The sequence below is a fragment of the Asterias rubens genome, chromosome 1, assembly GCF_902459465.1.
Source record: "Asterias rubens chromosome 1, eAstRub1.3, whole genome shotgun sequence".
NCBI lineage: Eukaryota > Metazoa > Echinodermata > Asteroidea > Forcipulatida > Asteriidae > Asterias > Asterias rubens.
This window is the reverse complement of record NC_047062.1, coordinates 29,855,153-29,871,202: the sequence shown is the minus strand read 5'-3', so window position 1 is coordinate 29,871,202 and position 16,050 is coordinate 29,855,153. Positions and strand designations below refer to the sequence as shown.

The following is a 16,050-nucleotide window of genomic DNA, read 5'->3' as shown; positions in this document are numbered from 1 at the left end:
TACCGAAAGGGTCCAATGGCTTTAAGGGACTCATGATATTTGTTTTCTATTTCTTGGGGACTCAATCTATTGGAAAAATTGTGCAAACTAAATCTTTCAGAGCATCCTATTACTGCTCTTTAACCTACCTGAACCTCCTTAGCGAGTTTGATCTGTACCAGTTGGGACTCCAGCTTCCAATGTTCTCTATCCTGCTCTAGTTGACTGATCTTCTCGCTGGTCGATGCAAGCTGCTGGGCTAACCCCTCTTGGCTCTCCGTAGAACTCAGAAGGATGCGCTGGTTACGGACCGCTCGCTCGTAAGGCACAGAGTCAGGGCAAGACTAAGTGAGAAATAGAAAAAGAAATTCAAGTAATCTATGTACCCAAACAAATTATTGGGTCTTTGGAAAGATAAATTTGTTGAACCTTTAAAAGACCTTAGCGACAGCAAGCAGCTAAAAGTAGTACCAAAATTGCAGTTTTGCGGAGTTGGCACTTATGGACCTCCTCTAAGCATGAGTAAATGCAGCAGAAAGCATTCCTTATTATTTTTACTTGTGATTTTTGTAAATTCAAATGGTACTCAGATATCTGTAAAGTTCTTAGGGTTCCGATCTTTCATGGAGAGACCGGAACAGCTTTCTTTGAACTTTGGTTAATTCGCTCCTGTCTTTAACCAAGCATAGAGAGTGGCTGTCTCCTGCAAGGAACAATAACCTTAAGAATTCCGACTCTTTGTCTACTATCAGGTCTAGAACAAACTGCTACAAATATAGTCCCATTCCTTACTTGACTAGCACTTTGAATGTGTAAAATTGCTAGACAGTTTTATGTGATTATGCTCTATTCTTAAGCCTTTTTAAACTCCCTTTCATTTACCTTTTGTGTTTTTTTATTGATGTACATTTTTTACTGCTTGTATATCTGTACTGTAATTCAGCCTCTTAGGCTGTCATAAGCAGATTTGAATAAACCAATAAAAATAATAATAATAATCAAGTTTGCTTGCGATGCACATCTGAGGGTATTTCACACTCATGGATTGATCTGTACTGCATTCTTACCTTTGACAGGGAAGCAATGTACTTAACAGCCTTCAGTCTGAAGACGGACACTGCTGGCGATGTGACAGCGCCCTCAAACTGACTGGTCCCGATGAGAGTATGACCTCTGGTCCGAAAGCCTGCTGGTGCAGAAAGAAACTCCAGGTTGCTCTTGGTGAAATTGGCAATCTGAAAAAAAGAAAATATAGACCAATATTAAGCATGATATAGCAATAACTCGCATGCTTATTTCTGTGTGCTTTCTGACTATCTCACTCTCTATTCATGTATTTCAACTTCACTGCTTAAATTATACTTAGTTACCTGTTCAGGTTTGTTATGTTGTCATTTAGCCTTCAAGAAAGACTCTGCTAGGGTCGAAACGTCAGGCCATTAAAGGAACACGTTGCCTTGGATCGATTGAGTTGGTCTTTGAAAAGCGTTTGTAACCGTTTGTTATAAAATGCATATGGGTAGAAAGATGTTGTAAAAGTAGAATACAATCATCCACATAAACATGCCTCCAAATTACACGGTTGTCCTTTTACCTCATCGACTAACACGGTCGGCCATTTCAAATTTTTGACTCCCATAAATGGCCGACCATGTTAAGTTCGCATATGCATTTTATAACAAACGGTTACAAACGCTTTTTATAGACCAACTCGTCCAATTCAAGGCAACGTGTTCCTTTAACTATTTTTTGCATTTATACCTATTGCTCCTTTTGGTTGGTAAGTTGTTTGCAAGTCATAAGGTGTGTTTTCAGTTTAGTCTTGAAGTTGTCAACAATCTTGCATGTCTTCACTGAGTTGGGGAAATTATTTCATTTGGTAGTTCAGCAGTTTGGAATTTTTGCTAATTACCCTGAAAAAAACACCCCAAAAAACTCCCGCATACCGTTTGTCATTCTTGGGGAATTCGTATCCAGTACGTCCGGTTCCAGAACAGTTTGGTTTATACTGCATACCAAATGTTTGGCATTGTATTATGGAAAACAAAATACAGTTGGGCTAAATCTAAATACAAAAACAAAAACACGCAAAAGGTATTTGCTGTCGGTGACCGTCACTCCCATGCTTCTCCTATTCCTAAATTGTTGACATTACCTGGTGAAGAGCGCCCTCTCTTGGTGACTTGTCTAAAGAAAGACATACTGAAAACAAAACATTGCTCAAAAAATAATAGAAAGAAAGCTCAGGGAACATACTTACTTTGCCTGTACATGTAACTAGAGATATAAGAGATGACACCACACACTCATCTGTTGTTCGCAACTTCTGGGAAGCAGTCGGCAGTTGGTGTTCAAGTGACACTTTGAAGTTGTAATTCTTAGAAACATCTGCAGGCCACAAGAAAATACAAGTAAGTTACAAAGAAATGGCAATTAAACTTTGAATAATTTCAAGGTCTTACCACTAAGTATTACTTAGTACCAATCCCTTACCACCCAACTGTATTCTGTAGGAATATATCTGGTGTATATTTTTGCGGTAACACCATGTGTGTATCTACTTGCCAGGTAGAGTTTTATTCTAAGAGAACTGTCTTGTTTTATTCTACTGCCGCGGAGTAGATAATCGGAGGTTCGGGAGACTACTCAGTTCTGAAAAGAACTGTCCTGCTTTTTAACTAATACCAGGGCGGATGATATAGAAAATAGACTGGACTACTACTTTAGCTTATAGGATCGTAATTAACTGTACTGTTGCGGAGTCAGTTCTGAATTGGTCTCAACGTTTCGACTAGCTTGCTCTAGTCATCGTCAGGAGACTGATGACACATGGTGTTACCGCAAACCAAATATACCTTGATACCTCACCATGCAATGCCTCAAATCCTATATATATCTGGTATGGCCGAGTCTAGGTATGGTCTAGTTCACCGGACCCAAACTGGTGGTGTTGTCAGCAGCAGAGTGTGGATTTGAATCCCAGTCACGGCATAAGCAAGGCACTTAACCATTATTGCTTCATAAAAATTTGGAATGATATTGCATTTTGTTCTACCAGCCAGGCTCCTAGTGGCTGATACCTATGCTCTACAAGCACTTGAATGTTTAACAAGCGTTTTAATGATTTTAACAAGCGTGTGCGCAAAGCCGTAACTTTTGATAAGCCAATCAGCATTGATTTTCAGTACATCCCTACCAGGGGATAGTGACGAGAGGTATTGATACGACGCCCAGCCCATGTGGTGTAGACTGGGCCCCTGTCTATCCGAGGTCCCTGCCGCTAGATCACGTGATTCCATTGGATACAATGATATCATTTGATAAACGTGCAGTGACATATAGATGCCCAAACAGTCACTGCTGTCACGTCCGCAATAGAATTTGACGGCGTATCTCTATGTGAAATGACCGGGGTCAAAGGTGAATATACACGCCGGTCTAGAGGCAGGTCTCTGGTGATATTCAAGAGCCTCGAAGTGTGATGTCAGATTTTTAGGCTAATGGTAGCGAGGCTGCTTTTTCAGGGCAAGGAAGAGTTAAAGGATTTTCAGAAAGACATTTTCCACTAATCTCACCTTTTATCACGTCAGATATACTCTGACAGCACTCGCACAACTTCTCAAAGAAAGTCCTGTGATTGGCCTGTGGGTGATCACATGACTGGGTACTGACGGCGGCCAGCGCGGTGAGGTAGGTTTCAAGCTTGACGAAGGCAGCTGTGAATTTCCTGAATGACTCGTGGAGTTCCATGTTGCGCGACTCGAGAGTCTGGGGGCAAGTGGACATGGCGCACTCTTCTTCAAGGCTGGGTTAGAGAGGACAAAGACTAGACTTATTGTTTAAAGTTTCTGGCATAAAAAAAACAACATTAAAGGCACTGGACACCTTAGGTAATTGTTAGTGACCAGTATTCTCACTTGGTGTATCCCAACATTTGCATCAAATAACAAATCTGTGAACATTTGGGCATCGGGTCATTGCAGTTGCAAAAGGAAAAACACTCTTGTTGCACAAATTTGTTTGCTTTCAGATGCCTAAAAATGAGTGAGAAATTGTCTTTTTCTTTAAAAACTAGGCTACTAAATCATACAACATTCTGCTCTTTGTTTAATAAATAGTAATAAAAGTGGCCATTTATAATGCGCCATGTCTGTCTAAAAACAGACTCTCCTGACACAGGAGAGATACAGAAGCAAGAGGGCCTGACTATGAGTCTTTCACTGGTGTTTAATCCTAAACTCACCTTAGAAGTTGGTATGGCAGGAGTTTTTGAAGGTAGGCAACATACAGGCTGAATTTAGCTGAAAAATCTTGAAGTTCTGTTGCTGTTTCCTGCAAGAAAACAAAACTCAATGAAGACTGACAATGCTTTGAAAATGCTTCACAAAATGTTTGCTGTACCTCTTTCAATGACTGGATGACCCATACAAGGGTTGAGGCTCCTAGGCATAGATTATAATAACTAAGTGAGAATGTCCTGCATTATAGACCAACTCTAACAGGCTGAAGGAAGGCATTTATTTACTCAAAGAGAAGGTATATGTTTGGTAATCACTCTTAAAATTATAGGCAATAAAAACTTTAGAAGCCTAAAGCCCGGTTCATACTTCCTGCGAATGCGAATGCGAAGCGAATGTTGACGTCACAAAAATCGCAACGAATATTCGCAGCAGTTCAGCTCCGTTCCACTCACTTGCGAATATCACTGCGAAAGGAGGGTTGTGACGTCAAATTCACGTCAACCTCGCTTCGCATTTGCATTCGCAGGAAGTATGAACCGGGCTTAAAGCAGCTTTCGATTTGAGAAACATTTCAAAATTTGAATCTGAGAAGTGTTACTGTCAGTAACATTTCTCAGATTGTGTATTCCGTTTAGGGATTACTCTTCATGCGCTGGACATATCCACTCCAGATTTCCAGCAATATCTATTACAAAAAAAATGTGACCGTTGTGAAATTTTCACAAGTTAGTTTTATTGTATACATCTACATTTATTAAGGCTCAATTAATCAAACCGTGCCGAAAATACTTATTCTAGTCAGTGGGAAATAACAGTTAGCTTGATATGATTCGAACCCACAACCTTGTGATTGAAGTCCTGCAGTCTAACCACTGGACCATCCTATAATTCCACTCACGGACACTGAATTTGAAAATCACTCACTAGAGTTGTGAGAGATTCCTCTTTGATGCTGTCTTGGAAGTTCTTAAAGGCCTGCTCAAGAGGACGAAGGTAGGATGCATTCTCATGGAGATAGCTACAAAACTGCAAAATAAAAGACATCAAATGTTTCACATGATAGAAAACTGATAAAGAAAACTGTCTAGTACTGAAACAGTGCAGTGTTTTTTAGATGAACACTGATCTAATGATGAACACTGATCTAGCACAAATATCTGAAGTCACACTTCAAGGCTTGTGAACAACACCAGATACCGGCCTTGCCCACCCGTCAGTAAACCTTTGACCCCACTTCCTTATTCACACAGGTGGAGATTTGCAGTATAAACACACACGTATATACACAAATACACTGTGAATAAAACAATATTACATACCACCATTATGCACCCTCAGAAACAGCAGACAATCAAAATTACAGCTTAGTGCTTCTGGTGTAGCTGACAAAATACGTAACTTGGATTCAAAACCACACTACAATGACTTGAATTTGATGCTCTTATTAAATGCTCTAACCACTCAGCTATAAGACTCACCTTCTGATTGACCATGCTGACGGGACCTGTAGCGGAATCAATGGGGAAGATTTTGGATCTCTGCTCCGTGTAAGTGTGTAGATTAGACAAACCAGAGCATAGCTCCTTCACTAAGGTGTGAGCCTGACCAATAATCTCCTTGGTTTTCATCTGTCGAAGAGAAAACATACAATTAAGACCAACTAAAAATTCACTCTGTGGTAGTGTAGTTAATAACGTACAGTAGTAGTCATGCCCTATTTTCATATCTTCCGCCCAGGTAGTAAGTAAAAAGCAGAACTGAAAAGTCTCCCGAATTCTGAAAAATCTTCTCTGCGTTAGTAGAATTCAAAGCAAGACAAGTTCTCAAAAGAACATAATCTACCCAGCAAGTAGATGTGCACATGGTGTTACCGCAAACCAAGTATACATTGATACCTCACCATGCAATGCCTCAAATCCGACATTGTAAACATACATTTGTACAGTTGTACACATTGATGTATTTTCTAAGCAGCAGGATTTGATCTCTCAAATTACATAGGTGGAAGTGTCGTGGCCGAGCGGTTAAGAGCACCAAATTTAAACTCTGGTGTTTCTGATCAGCAGAGTGTGGGTTCGAATCCCCAGCCATGACACTTGTGTCCTTAAGCAAGACACTTAACCATTGCTTCGTCCTTCGGATGGGACGTAAAGCCGTTGGTCCCATGTGTTGTGTAACGCATGTAAAAGAACCCAGTACACTTATCGAAAAGAGAAGAGGTGCCCCCCCGGTGTTCCTGGCTGTGGCTGCTGTATGCGCCGTAGCACCTTGTAAACCCTTATAAGGTGCTAAACAATAGGGTCTCAGAATTCATCACTGCAATAACCTATCTTTCTAAAAGTTTGTATATACACAGCGCCTTGAGTACCTTGTTTGGTAGATACGTGCGCTATATAAGACTTCGATATTATTATACAGGCTGTACCTTTTCATCCCATTCCGACCCCTGTGGGTCTATGCACGGTAATTGCTGGAGATAATGAAAGTTCTCACCATAAATATAGCTATCATCAAAGGCTATCAATTGAAAATGAACAAAGTACGAGAGGGTGATTTGGGCATTGTAACAAATCCATCAAATTCACCTAAAAACCAATACATTGTTTGGAGTGAACTTGGGGGTGGTATGGGTTTTTATTGAAACTTAGTAACTTGCTATTTTACGACATGCTGTGTGTTAGCTTACCTGGTGTTTCCTGTCATGTGTTGGAACATTCAAGGCATTCAGCTCACGCTTTTCTGAAGAAGGAAAAAAGGTACACAAATATCTTTTAATTTTAAGGGTTAAAATATATATTGCATATAGCGTGCGCGGTTGGGTTGGTGTAGTGGTGCTTGCCTTTTACCTCTAGGACTCCGGTTCAAATCACACCAGTGGGCACTACATGTGGATTGGGTTTTTAGTCCCTACCTGACAGTGTGGGTTTTCACTGGAATAAACCATGGGGTTTTCCTCGCACATCAAAAACTGAAACTTTCCTTCATTGTCTTCTCTCTATTGGGTTCCTGGCTAGTACTGTGACTTTCAAGTCTTGTACCCTGAGACTCACCTGTATCATTGAAGGGTAACTTGGTCTGTATAATGTGTGTCATCCAGGCTACTTTGCCCCCTAGCTCTTCCTGTAGTGACTCCAGTTTTTGAGAACTCTGTTCAGCCTTCATTGTTGCTTCTCGTGCCTGGATTAAACAGACATTCCCACTTTTACTTGAGACATTTTGAAATATAAATTTTTAACGCTTGCTTATGTGGAAATAAAGTCAATTTTGCCCCTCCTCACGCTCAACTTCCAAGAAATTGTTATAATATATCCATTGACATCAATGGCAGGGTTGTGCACTACATATATTTCCTAAATGAATATTTCCATATGAAAAGCATGTCTGAGAACAGAAGGCTTCTAAAATATAGTGTTTGTATAAAGGGGAGTTATCACTCTAGTAATATCTCTATAGTGAATCCATGTTCTATGTAGACTGGTCCCTTGTCTTTCTCTGCTGCAAGGATAAAGACAGGCACCGGTTTTACAGGCCCAATAGATGGATTGCAATATGCGTCATCGACCGCCATCTTTGATGGCATAACAAGGGAAAAGTGCACTTGTTAATACATCAAAGATGGCGGTCGATGACGCGTATTGCAATCCATCTATGATATCAGTAGATGAGCTAGCAGTGACGTAAGCTTTTACTTCTGCAATGTGATTGGTCTGCTCCGAAGTGACCTGGTATTTCGCCTACATACACCATCAATAGACCACTATCACGTCGCCACCATCTTGGTCAAGTTCCCTGCCTCCAATATCAGTAATGAATCCCAGTGTTCATTGTACAAAAAGAAACCAGATTATTTCTCCTTCTCGCCTCGGTTTGGATAACATTGATTTGAATGGGAGAAAAACAAGATGGTTGTACCATGGTAAAGGTCTATTAGCTGTACTTTTGATCGTCTGCAGCTGGGTATGTTTTATAATGGTACATGTAATTAAGTGTAATGTGTGTACACGTGTGAAAGGGACGCAAGGTCAAAGGTACCTCTTGCAGGATCCCGCCAGGTGCTCTAGGCTGGTATCTGGCATTATTCACGAGCCTCTGTGTTCGACATCAGATGTTCAGGCTACGTTCTACCTAGTCACCTTAGGGAGGTACCATAGAGTTATATATAAGAACTAGAGGGCCCACTGGCCTAAATACGCGAACCAGGCATGCACGCAGGCGGCCATTTTCTAAGTTGACAAAACAGGCACCGCACAGTGTGCGTTTGTGCGGCCATTTTGTAAGTTGACAAAACAGCATCGCGTCAGCATTCAATAAACACAAATTCCAACATGTACTTCATATTCAACACGCATGCAGAATGGTGCGCGTGTCTCCTTGTGGTCCTGTCACGTTTGTGCAAGAAGCATCACCAGTGCGCCCTCTAGTGCTTATATATAACTCTATGGGTGGTACATATACCTCTTTTTCTTGTGCCTGTAGTTTAACCTCCAGCATGGCCTTCTCTTGTTGTAGCCTCTCTACTGTCTCTAGATGTTTCTTGGTAGCAGTCTCCAAGACGTTCTGATGTTGGCTGGCCCTGCCCTCTAGATTCATTAGTTTGTCTTGGAGCTGCATCACGGCCTGCTGGTGCGTATGGGTGGACTCGTAAACCTGTAACATTAAATACATTAGGAGAAATGATTGTGTAAAGGTATACAGGATTTGAGGCATTGCATGGTGAGGTATCAATATATATATTTGGTTTGCGGTAACACCATGTGTGTATCATACTTGCCAGGTAAACTTGTTCTTTAGAGAACTGTCTTGCTTTATATTCTATTATATAACACCCAAGCAGATCCTTGCCATTTGATTGGAGGATTGTCCGTCACGTGATAGCAAATAAAAGTACCATTGCACGCTGAGTCACTCACCGTGCTTTTTCGTTCCATCCGAAAAGTACCATTGCACGCTGGCAGCGTGCAATGGTACTTTTCGGATGGAACGAAAAAGCTGAGTAAAAACATCACTGCGTGCGCGTGTCTTTGGTAACGCAGCAGGTGTTACTGCAAGAAGGCATAGTAAAATTACTAGCATTCGGCTTCTACAGTTGAAATTTGTTTGTTTTGAAAGTTGTATCTTTCAATCAAAATGACAAAGATCTACTTGGATGTTATATAAAACAAATAATGAATGTTTTTCATTCGTGCAATGGTGCGAATATGTTCATTCGTTGAAAGCTGGAATGTTCCATTCAACTCGGCTCCGCCTCGTTGAACAGAACATTTCTACTTTCATCTTTCAACTCATGAACATATTCGCACCATTGCACTCATAAACATTCATTATGTGTATACTAATAAGTGTTGGTATTATTATTATTTTATACTACTAACGCGGAGTAGATTTTCAGAATTCAGGAGACTTCGCAGTTCTGAGAAGAACTGCCTTGCTTATTAACTACTACCTGGGCCGGGAAGGAGGTTAGACAACTGACTGGGATTAACTACTGAAGCTTTAGTGTATTAAGGGGACTTCTCTTTATAAACTTCTTCACTACTGCAGAGTGAGTTCTTAATTAGTCTCAATGTTCGACTAGCTTGCTCTAGTCATCGCCAGGAGATTGGTATTAAATTAAAGGCATCATGCAGAATTGATAGAGTGTCTCGGCCAAGTTCGAGTGGTTAAGTCATCGGGGTGTGGGTTCGAATGCCAGTCATGTCCAACGCTCAACTTCCTTTTGTACACTTTACTGGTGGTCATAACGGGTCTTGTACACGTGGTTTAGACTAGTTGGTCATAAATGTTCTGGAACTTGTGTGCCCTGTTGTCTTTGTTGAGAGTATTCTCCCCCTGTGTCTGGTCCAAATAGCATCTCTAAGCCAGCTAGCGTCAATCACTGACGAATTGTCCCATTTTAAAGTGTGGTTTGTGGCTGCAATTATGACCAACTAGTCCAAATAAGGCTAGCAAGAAAGGGTACAAAAGGCAGTTAAACATTGGACTTTGTCACCAGACTGAAGAAGCTCCTAGCTTAGGAGTAAAACGTTGCTAAAATTATATGTAACAGGTACATTATTTCTTAATTCGACAAACGAACCTCATAATCTAATTTTTTTTTAAAGGTGGGTTCGGCAGATGTCCAAAACCCCCCAATAAAGTTAAAAAACAAAACGTTTGCATAATCTGACCTCTTTATGTAGCCTCTCATTTTCTTCAATTTTACTGCGGAGTTCTTCATTCATAACACCACCTGGTGCTGCAGATCTATTTAATACACCATGATCAGCCTATGGAGGTAAAAGGTTTGATATATAATAGGTGTTGTACTTTATCAAATCGTCACTTTGGTTTAAAAACGTTGCATCTCAATTTTGTAAAATGATGTACATGTATGGCAAGGAAATGCTCTGTGCCAAAACGTTGTAAATCAGCGCGTACTTGTGTACATCCAGGTTATGAAAAGCGAGATGCGATGTTTTGACAATTTCAAGTTAAGGCATAATATGCTATTTTAGGAGATTTAGGAGAAATTTTCCATTAAGAAGATATACTTTGTTGTTGAAAAACTGCTTACCAACTTATTGGTAAATACATGTAGTTAAATGGTGAATAGAGGGCGATTTAGTTACTAACAAAGGCGGTCGGGTTGGCTTGGTGGTATCGTTCCTTGCCTTCCACCTCTAGAACCCCTGTTCCACCTCTGTGGATTGGGTACTCTGGCGTTTTCCTCCCACATCTAAAACTAAAACTTCCTTCCTCACTTCTCTTCATTAGGTTCTTATCAGGAAGATTTTGTCCAATAATATTTGACAGATATTTGGAAATACATTCCACAAAAAAAGGGGACAAGTTTCCATAATCAGGGAGATTTTCAACTTTGTTCATCAGAACATGTGAAGATTGGTTTATTTTCAGGGAACTTTCTGCAGATCAAAGAGAGTTTACAGCTATGGGATATTACAGTGATTAAGTTTGCTTTTCTGAGAGTTCTTGGCTTCCAACCAGAATATGAAATAAATTGAAATGGAGGAAACGTGGCACATACCTTGTTCTTTTTGCCTTTTCCTTCGGCCGCCTCAAGCTCATCTTGGAGAACATTCACCCTCTTGGTCAGTTGTTGATTGCGGAATGATAGACTGTCAATCTCCTGTTCAGACTTGCGGATTTTCTGATCTTTTTCTTTCACACCATCCTGTGCAGAAATCCCAAAATAGTAATGATTATGTTACTGACAGTAACACTTCTCTGATTCAAACTTTTGGGGATGAAAACTGATATCTTTTTACATACTTCAGTCACTTTGAAATGAAATGTTTCTCAAACAGATTTACTATCGAAAGCTGCTGTAGGCTTTAAACCAAACAAATTTTCCTGCCATTTTAAGCCTGATTTACAAACAGATACAGAAATACATGTGATTCAATGAAGAAACTTTTGTTTGGATTGTTAAATCTACATACCTTTAAGACATTCTGTTTGCCTTGTTCGTCTACAACTGCCTTCTTCAATACTTGGTTCTGGGCTCGAAGCTGCAAAAACAAAAGATTTTGTCACAAATTTGTATTTTACAGGCTCCAAGTTACAACTTACATAAAGTGTACATCAAGAGTCCATTCCAGGCATGGAATTTCATCTTTGAAAGGGCAAGGCCATTTTTATTTTGCAAAGGGCACTTCCATTGGAAAATCTTAAAGTTAATGGGAAACTTTTGATGGGGCACCAAGGTCAAGACCAAGGACAACGGAGGCCATGGCCTGCCCTCTGTGGCCTGCATGTAATTCCAGGACCAGGCCTGCCATTCCCTCAAAGTTATGTGTGGATTGAGTTGCCCTGTTTTCTTTTCACCTTCCTGAGTAGACACAACAGGCATGTAGTATTTTATGTGCAAATGACAGCATCATCACACTCTACCATTATCATATCAATAAAAAAGGCCAAAAATGGATCCCTGCCGCATTCTAGACTTGTTTTAGTTTTTTTTGTTTTTTTTTTAGGGGGGCGGGGGGGGGGGGGGGGGGGTACAGTGCAGTTTTACTTTTACATCAACTGGGCCAGTCAAAATGTGACCAAGAAGGACAATGCAAGCTATGGATGCGAGCAATAGTTTTTATTTCAGAAAGAATGTCTAATGTCGATATACGCCTATTGCCCCCCCTCCCCCCCCCAAAAAAAAATATGATAATTGTTTAGCATTAAAAAATTAACTCAGTCCAGTCTAATTGTTTATTGTTTTCCCAGCCAAGATTTTTCAAAACCAAGACCAATATTTTGCAAGCTTAGCCTTAGCACGCTGAATTGATACAATAAAACAAAAATTATAAAAAAAACAAGACTTTTCAAGTTCATCCGCTCATTCACTCACGGAACGGAAGAAGTCTGAAACTGAAAGCAAGTCAAGTAAAAATCATTGAACATTTTTTGGAAATTTCCCAGGAAAAGTTTCTGTATGGCGCCGCCACTTTTTCATTTGATTGAAAGTATCTAATTTACCTCACTGAGACCCTTTTTGTAAAAATTGGTGAAAAGTGGTGGCGCCATTTATGCCTTTCCCAATCCTGCAAGTGCAACCACTTTTTCAATCATTTTTACCCAAAAAACGGAATATCTCATTCATTTGTTGGGTTGAAAGAATGAGATACTGTGCTATTTCGTCTGGTTTATTTCATAGCAAATGGAAAATGAAAAAGTGCTCTGGCAGGAAATGAAAAAGTGCTTGGCAGGATACGGAAACTTTTCCTTGAACTTAAAAATATTTCTTGAACATGTCACATGTGATAATGTTGATTGTTGAAATAGAAATGAATGACACTTCTCCGACCAACATTTTTAAACACATTTTTGTTACTTACCTTGGCAAATTCTTGAGCCAATTTTTGATACTTGGTTTGAATGTCGGCCATATTTTCTTTCCACGCAAAATACCACTGCTTTCCTTAGAGTTTTGTGGTTTTTATTTGGAAAAAACGACAGAAACGGTGGGCGAGACCAAATCCAAGGGGGGCGGCCATTTTCACTAAACAAGGGAATTGTGGGATACTTTTATAATTTAAAGATGGCCGCCTCCGTAGAACGCACGGTACGTGATCTCCCGCCGTATGAATCGTCTGCTTAGTGTTACAAAGGGTAATATCATTTAAAGTCTAAAGCAGTTATACAGATTTAATCGTTATTTATCTCCGCCTAGGGTACAATGTCTAATTTATTCATCTTTTTGGGGCATACGTAACCAATTTTTCATAAAAATGGCTCCAGCTTTGTTTGTCCAATTTCCGGACATCGACTTGTTCAAAATTTAATATGCAAAATTTTGTTAAGTTTGAGATCAGAGAGAACGAGAATAAGATTAAGATGCTACATTCAGCAGCCACTTTAAATGAAACGTGTTATGTATTTGATCAACAACAGTATATAGCAAAAACATAACTTTATTTGGTCTTATATATTTTATAAACATTTAATTAATATTTTTTAATAATAAAACATTGTTTGTTTATTATTTTTCAGCTAAAAAAGTAAACATGAGTTATCTATTCTATCAATCAATACAACATGCATGATCAGTTAATATTATCGATTCACTGTTATTGAGTTACTAAATTTTAAGGTAAATAATAGTGAATTTGGCATTCTTTTTCGGTGTGGACACTACAGTTTATAATAATTAGGAGAGAAAGATAGGCCAAATTCCTTGTTTACAAATGATTTAATATGAAATTTTAAGAAAAATGTTTTAAAAAATAAGTAAAACAAAGAAATAGGGGGCTCTGCTGGGTAGACACTTAGAAATGAGAATAAATAACTGCAGACTTGTGGTTATTTAACTTAAAGGTGATCTCACGCAGAGATATGACTGCAATCATTGACATATATGTAACATCATTTGTATCTTTATTTTTCTAAAGGACTTGAGTGCAGGGAAATGTGAACTTTAGATTCGTCATTGTATAAAGAAAAGAAAGCATTGGACAAGTGGAGTCAACATGATCATTGGGAGAGCACAGATCCTGCTGTCTGGAAGAAACCTTAGATGTATAGGGATATCCATATCATCAAGGACTTTACAAAGCTCACATCAAACTTTCAAATTGTGCGTCAATGGCGGAATATTTGCAAACAGAAGAGCGCAATGTTTTGCCACACTCACGAGGAAACCTATAAACCTAGCAAAAGAGACCGGGGACAAAAATATCCTCATCTACCGAAATGATCGTCTTCGGTTTTTCCGTATCCTCGGTATATTTGCCCTGGCGCAGGTGGGCTTCTGGTCATATATGACTTTCAATGCATACACAACAATGACTGATTCGAGGAACTTTGAGATGGTGAAGTACGGCCCAGAGGGGGCGCCACCCGAGAAGAAGAATTGGGCGTCTCTGACGGGGATAAGAATGAAACTTCACTCTGGGATTTGGAGATATGTTGTCACTTCAATATGCTTTGTTGTTGGTTGGTATTATTTGAATTTTGTTATTTTTTATCATTCTTTGTTGTACAGACTGTGTAACCCGGGACATCACAATTCAGGCCTGATACTTCATGGAGGCAATGAAGGCGATTGCCTCGGTGCCCTTTAATTGCTCCAGTAAAAATTTAAAAGTTCATGATACGGTGCCCTTTTACCAAGGAGAAAATGCATTGGTGCCATGCCCTTTCAAAAAGGAAGTATACAGGCCTGTACCAACCACTAAAACAAACCTTTTTCGTCTCTCGTTTTCTGTCTTTCTACATGTAGGTGGAACCATCTTCTGTGGTGCATGGCTTTACTGTAGAAAAAACATCCACCGGATCGTCCTACGGAAAGGGGGCACCAAGGTGACTATCTCAACCTTCGGTTTCTTTGGGCAACCATGGTCCTTTACCACACCCATCACCAATATCTCCTGCCAACATTCTCGACATGGTGTACGTACACAGTTGCCCATCAAGGTCAAAGGGCACCGATTTTTCTATGTGTTGGACAAGGAGGGCAAGATGTACAATGCTCCGCTGTTTGATCAGACTGTTGGAGTGATGCGAGGATTACTATAAACCATTGAGCAGTTTAGCCATTGACAAATTTAGAATGCAACATTCAGTATACATTGTGTTTGTGATTTGTTGAAGGTACTGCCGTTGATTTCACCAAACTCTTCCTAACTTGGGATTAATCTTAGGACTTACGAAGAGTTAAGTTCCTTATCCATAGACGTTGGGACACATTGAACCCATCCTACGTTAGAATGAGATACTAAAGATAGGATTATTCCTGGCACTTCAGTTTTCACTTGTTGCTCAATTGTTCATCAAAGTTGCAAGAAAATAATGATAGGAAAAAAACACCCTTGTTGAGAAAGACTTCAGGCCTGGGCCCAATTTCATGGCTCTGCTTACCGTAAGCACAGAATCGGCGCTTACGGAAGCAGGGAATTCAGTGCTTACGGCAAGCTTATTTCACAGGTTATCAGCGAATTTTGGCTTCTGCGCGTGCGTACTCCACGTTACTAGGCTTACAAGGCTAGCGCAGAAATTCGGCACTTGCATGTAAGCGGGGAATCGTGATCGTAAGCGCAGAATTCGGCGGTAAGCAGAGCCATGAAATTGGGCCCTGAAGTGTTTCTCAGATTCAAATTTCTAGGCTACTAGGCTACTTCAGAGAGGGCCATTACTCACAATTTGTCATCCTATCAATGGCTTTCCATTGCTCGTACCCAAGTAAGTTTTCTGCTAAAAACAATTATTTTGAGTACTACCAATTGTGTCCAGTACATTTCAAAGTCCTTTCTCATTCAATCCCCCAAACCTTTCAAAATCCAATTGCATATTTTGTTAACCGATTAAACATAAACAAAAATGTCATTTTAGAAAAAGAGAA

At 39.9% G+C, this 16,050-nt stretch overlaps 2 protein-coding genes across 2 annotated transcripts in view; one reads left to right on the top strand and one right to left on the bottom strand.

The window, feature by feature from the left end:
• LOC117292549 (protein phosphatase 1 regulatory subunit 21-like) overlaps positions 1 to 13,197 on the bottom strand; it is a 38,858-nt gene extending 25,661 nt beyond the window's left edge. The window contains exons 1-14 of the mRNA XM_033774682.1: positions 13,049 to 13,197; positions 11,660 to 11,728; positions 11,245 to 11,391; positions 10,388 to 10,486; positions 8,676 to 8,867; positions 7,271 to 7,397; positions 6,907 to 6,959; positions 5,699 to 5,848; positions 5,145 to 5,246; positions 4,223 to 4,311; positions 3,555 to 3,784; positions 2,240 to 2,367; positions 1,047 to 1,214; positions 129 to 323 (exon numbers count right to left, since the gene is read on the bottom strand). Coding sequence (XP_033630573.1) covers positions 129 to 323; positions 1,047 to 1,214; positions 2,240 to 2,367; positions 3,555 to 3,784; positions 4,223 to 4,311; positions 5,145 to 5,246; positions 5,699 to 5,848; positions 6,907 to 6,959; positions 7,271 to 7,397; positions 8,676 to 8,867; positions 10,388 to 10,486; positions 11,245 to 11,391; positions 11,660 to 11,728; positions 13,049 to 13,099 — 1,800 coding nt within the window. The 5' untranslated portion in view covers positions 13,100 to 13,197. The remainder of the gene's footprint in view (positions 1 to 128; positions 324 to 1,046; positions 1,215 to 2,239; positions 2,368 to 3,554; positions 3,785 to 4,222; positions 4,312 to 5,144; positions 5,247 to 5,698; positions 5,849 to 6,906; positions 6,960 to 7,270; positions 7,398 to 8,675; positions 8,868 to 10,387; positions 10,487 to 11,244; positions 11,392 to 11,659; positions 11,729 to 13,048) is intronic.
• Positions 13,198 to 13,718: 521 nt separating this feature from the next.
• On the top strand, positions 13,719 to 15,507 carry LOC117295361 (transmembrane protein 223-like). The gene is made up of 2 exons (XM_033777971.1): positions 13,719 to 14,645; positions 14,932 to 15,507. The coding sequence occupies exons 1-2, from the start codon at positions 14,180 to 14,182 to the stop codon at positions 15,225 to 15,227; spliced, it is 762 nt and encodes a 253-aa protein (XP_033633862.1). The 5' UTR covers positions 13,719 to 14,179; the 3' UTR covers positions 15,228 to 15,507.
• Positions 15,508 to 16,050: the final 543 nt, after the last annotated feature.